The sequence below is a fragment of the Ranitomeya imitator genome, unplaced genomic scaffold, assembly GCF_032444005.1.
Source record: "Ranitomeya imitator isolate aRanImi1 unplaced genomic scaffold, aRanImi1.pri SCAFFOLD_161, whole genome shotgun sequence".
Taxonomy (NCBI): Eukaryota; Metazoa; Chordata; class Amphibia; order Anura; family Dendrobatidae; genus Ranitomeya; species Ranitomeya imitator.
In genome coordinates, this window is record NW_027194775.1 from 5,001 (window position 1) to 10,041 (window position 5,041).

At 56.8% G+C, this 5,041-nt stretch overlaps 1 protein-coding gene across 1 annotated transcript in view; it reads right to left on the minus strand.

Annotated features, from left to right (window-relative positions):
• The window catches only part of LOC138656332 (FAD-linked sulfhydryl oxidase ALR-like), a 4,356-nt gene extending 927 nt beyond the window's left edge, over positions 1–3,429 (minus strand). The window contains exons 1-2 of the mRNA XM_069743678.1: positions 3,229–3,429; positions 646–854 (exon numbers count right to left, since the gene is read on the minus strand). Of these exons, the coding sequence (XP_069599779.1) occupies positions 646–854; positions 3,229–3,429 (410 nt within the window). The remainder of the gene's footprint in view (positions 1–645; positions 855–3,228) is intronic.
• Between the last annotated feature and the right edge of the window lie 1,612 nt (positions 3,430–5,041).

The window sequence follows — 5,041 nt, forward strand, 5'->3', positions numbered from 1 at the left end:
CCATGTCTAGTATTACCACAAAAACACGGAGCACAGATGTCCAATTCAACATATTTGTGTAAAAACCTTCAAAACGTTTATTAATATATAATCAGTAAAAATCACATTATAGTACCAATACAAAATACAACAATATATATCAATATCAATATGTGTGCTGTCAGCACAACCATATAACAGGAGACGATAAGGAGAGAATATGATGGTAGCCAAATAGGGGAAGGAGTGCTATAACTCCTCCTTATGGTAACAACATGAATCCATGATATTGGGTACTCAGTGTGGCCACATATAGTGTTATTCAGATAATCTACTCCTCCGGCCACCCCCGTACATACAATCACATAAATGCATACAGGTCATGCTTACCCATCAGTGGTTTGGGAACGCACCCCCTCCTCACTTGGCCCCCCCGTCTAGTATTGCAGCTCAGCTCCATTGTAGTGAATGGGGTTGAGCTGCAATACCAGACACAACCTGTAGACAAGGGTGGCGCTGTTTTTTTTTTTGTTTTTTTTCTTTTTTTAAGAAGCAGCCCTGTTTTCCTTATCTTGTACAACCTCTCTCACTATTAAACAGACGACCCCCTCAACAGGGACCTCCCGCTAAAACATTTCAGACGATTTTGTGGCGAGCAGCACGCACCTCCCTCTCAGGTCCTCCGCACACTCATCGCAGGGGTAGAACTTTGAGAAGAGGTTAATGAAGCTTTTCATTTCCATCTGCTGTTTGTTGGAGGGGTGGTCTGGATAATACGCCGCCATTGTATGCAGGAAGGACCAGGTACTGCGTCCGAGCTCTTCGCGATCTAGCGGACACTCAGCGGGGCGCTCTTTATCCTCTATGTCATCTTCCTAAAAGAGGAAAAGAGTGCAGGTTAGCAGTGACCCGGCCCCCCAGGATAACATTGAATTCCAACAGGACCCAGTGCCTGGGACATAGTTAATCGAGGGTTTGGGATCCAATACAAAGTCGTCTCTCTGTCAAAAAATGGCACCCAGGACGCAGTCATTACGCCCATGAGAACTTAGCTCTGAGATGCAGTTGTTCCTCCCTTCCCCCCTGGAAGGTCCCAGACCAAAGACAAGTTGTCCTCCGGCTCCGGGGTACAGTCATCCCCTCCCCGTCAGGACCCGGCTCCGGGGTGTAGTAGTCCACTTCCCTGTCAGGACCCAGGGTGCATTCGTCCACATCCCCATCAGGACCTGCCTCGGGGGTGCATCGTCTCCTCCCCATCAGGACCTGGCTCAGGGTGCAGTCATCCCCTCCCCTTCCCCACCAGGACCTGACTCGGGTGCAGTCGTCCCTTCCCCACCAGGACCTGGCTCGGGGTGCAGTCATCTCCTCCCCACCAGGACCCGGCTCGGGGTGCAGTCATCCCCTCCCCTTCCCCACCAGGACCCAGCTCCGGGGTGCAGTCATCCCCTCCCCACCAGGACCCAGCTTGGGGGTGCAGTCATCCCTTCCCCACCAGGACCCGGCTTGGGGATGCAGTCGTCCCTTCCCCTTCAGGACACGGCTCGGGGGTGCAGTCATCCCCTCCCCTTCCCCACCAGTACCCGGCTCCGGAGTGCTGTCATCCCCTCCCCTTCCCCACCAGGACCCGGCTCGGGGTGCAGTGGTCCCCTCCCCTTCCCCACCAGGACCCGGCTCCGGAGTGCTGTCATCCCTTCCCCACCAGGACCTGGCTCGGGGGTGCAGTCCTCATCCTCACAGGGCGAGAATCCAATAGCGACCTGCCAGATCCCTACTTCCATCCTGCTTGGTTACCTGCCTCGGGGGTGCATCGTCTCCTCCCCACCAGGACCCGGCTAGGGGGTGTAGTCATCCCCTCCCCTTCCCCACCAGGACCTGACTCGGGTGCAGTCGTCCCTTCCCCACCAGGATCCGGCTCGGGGTGCATTAATCTCCTCCCCACCAGGACCCGGCTCCGGGGTGCAGTCATCCTCTCCCCTTCCCCATCAGGACCCGGCTCGGGGTTCAGTCCTCCCCTCCCCTTCCCCACCAGGACCCGGCTCCGGTGTGCACTCGTCCCCTCCCCTTCCCCACCAGGACCCGGCTTGGGGGTGTAGTCGTCCCGTCCCCTCCCCCACCAGAACCCGGCTCGGGGTGCAGTCGTCCCCTACCCACCAGAACCCGGCTCGGGGTGCAGTCGTCCCCTCCCTTTCCCCACCAGGACCCGGCTCGGGGTGCATTAATCTCCTCCCCACCAGGACCCGGCTCCGGGGTGCAGTCATTCTCTCCCCTTCCCCATCAGGACCCGGCTCGGGGTCCAGTCGTCCCCTCCCCTTCCCCACCAGTACCCGGCTCCGGTGTGCACTCGTCCCCTCCCCTTCCCCACCAGGACCCGGCTTGGGGGTGTAGTCGTCCCGTCCCCTCCCCCACCAGAACCCGGCTCGGGGTGCAGTCGTCCCCTATCCACCAGAACCCGGCTCGGGGTGCAGTCGTCCCCTCCCTTTCCCCACCAGGACCCGGCTCCGGGGTGCAGTCATCCCCTCCCCTCCCCCACCAGGACCCGACTCCGGGGTCCAGTCGTCCCCTCCCCTTCCCCACCAGGACTCGGCTTGGGGGTGTAGTCGTCCCGTCCCCTCCCCTTCCCCACCAGAACCCGGCTCGGGGTGTAGTCGTCCCCTTCCCCACCAGAACCCGGCTCCGGGGGGCAGTCGTCCCCTTCCCCACCAGAACCCGGCTCCGGGGGGCAGTCGTCCCCTCCCCTTCCCCACCAGGACCCGGCTCGGGGGGCAGTCGTCCCCTCCCCACCAGGACCCGGCTCGGGGTGTAGTCGTCCCCTCCCCTCCCCACCAGGACCCGGCTCGGGGTGTAGTCGTCCCCTCCCCTCCCCACCAGGACCCGGCTCGGGGTGCAGTCGTCCCCTCCCCTCCCCTCCCCACCAGGACCCGGCTCGGGGGGCAGTCGTCCCCTCCCCTCCCCACCAGGACCCGGCTCCGGGGGGCAGTCGTCCCCTCCCCACCAGCACCCGGCTCGGGGTGTAGTCGTCCCCTTTCCCACCAGGACCCGGCTCGGGATGCAGTCGTCCCCTCCCCTCCCCCACCAGGACCCGGCTCGGGGGTGCAGTCCTCATCCTCGCAGGGCGAGAATCCAATAGCGACCTGCCATATCCCTTCTTCCATCCTGCTTGGTTACTATGGTGACACCAGAGTTTATCACCGGCGGGGGTGCTGTCACCCACCACATCCCAGGACGGATCCGTCCGCGGTCACCTCTCACCTGCGCGGCTGCGCTCTGTCTCTGCGCCCTCATCCAGCTCTTGAAGTCCACACACGCCCTGCACGGCTTCTTGGACCTGCCCTCCCCCTCCTCGCTGCCGCCATTCTGCTTTACCCCGGGGATAGCGAACGGGAAGCCGCTGAACGGATTGGAAGGCTGCCGGTCACTGGGCGCCGCCATGTTGTCAGGAGTGCAGTGCATGCTGGGAGCTCCCTGACAGGCCGGATATTCACTATTGCGTGACCAAGCCGCGGCTACGTAAATATTCTCACTAGAGGCTGTGAAATTGCTGGGACTTGTAGTTTCTCAGATGTGATCGCTTTTTTTTAGTGAATTTTCTGATTAGTGTTGGGAAAGATTAGTTTAAAAATAGCTAAATACACCAGCTCCTGCACTTTTACAGAATGACAAACAGAGGGCGCTCAAGATTTATCCATGATACATGGCGCAATAGCAGCGGATACCCAGCAGTGGGCGCTCAAGATTTATGCATGAACCATGGCGCAATAGCAGCAGATAACCAGCAGAGGGCGATCAAGATTTATGCATGAACCATGGCGCAATAGCAGCAGATACCCAGCAGAGGGCGCTCAAGATTTATCCATGATCCATGGCGCAATAGCAGCAGATAACCAGCAGAGGGCGCTCAAGATTTATCCATGATCCATGGCGCAATAGCAGCAGATACCCAGCAGAGAGCGCTCAAGATTTATACATGATCCATGGCGCAATAGCAGCAGATACCCAGCAGAGGGCGCTCAAGATTTATACATGATCCATGGCGCAATAGCAGCAGATACCCAGCAGAGGGCGCTCAAGATTTATCCATGATCCATGGCGCAATAGCAGCAGATAACCAGCAGAGGGCGCTCAAGATTTATCCATGATCCATGGCGCAATAGCAGCAGATACCCAGCAGAGAGCGCTCAAGATTTATACATGATCCATGGCGCAATAGCAGCAGATACCCAGCAGAGGGCGCTCAAGATTTATACATGATCCATGGCGCAATAGCAGCAGATACCCAGCAGAGGGCGCTCAAGATTTATCCATGATCCATGGCGCAATAGCAGCAGATACCCAGCAGAGGGCGCTCAAGATTTATACATGATCCATGGCGCAATAGCAGCAGATACCCAGCAGAGGGCGCGCAAGATTTATTCGTGAACCATTGAGCAATAGCAGAACATTACCAGCAGAGGGCGCTCAATGTTTATTCATGAACCTCTGAGCAATAACAGCAGATACCCAGCAGAGGGCGCGCAAGATTTATTCGTGAACCATTGAGCAATAGCAGAACATTACCAGCAGAGGGCGCTCAATGTTTATTCATGAACCTCTGAGCAATAACAGCAGATAACCAGCAGAGGGCGCTCAAGATTTATTCTTGAACCTTGGGGTATATTTAGCAGCCGCTATTTACCTATCGATAGCGAGGCTGATAACGGTCTGGGACGTTTTCTGATTTTCTGAAACAACGAAATTCTGCAAAATCCTGAAAGCAGAAATATATTATACAGATGTCGGTCTGATGTCAGGCCATGTGGGGTTTTTTTTCTCACAACCTGACTGGAGTTTTTATTTTGGTGAAATGTCGCTGCAGCGACCGTGATCAGAGCTCTGACTATCTGTCCCCTTTAGATGCTGCGGCCATTGATGACTTCAGCACCTACGTGGTTTATCACAGGACAGTCTGGCGACATATCAGGATGCTGATCAGTTGCCATAATGGGTGAGGAACTTATAAAGTCGTGAGACTAAATCAGGACCCAATAAGTCGTCCATCCTCCGTCCTTCCTTGTTTTTTTCTGAT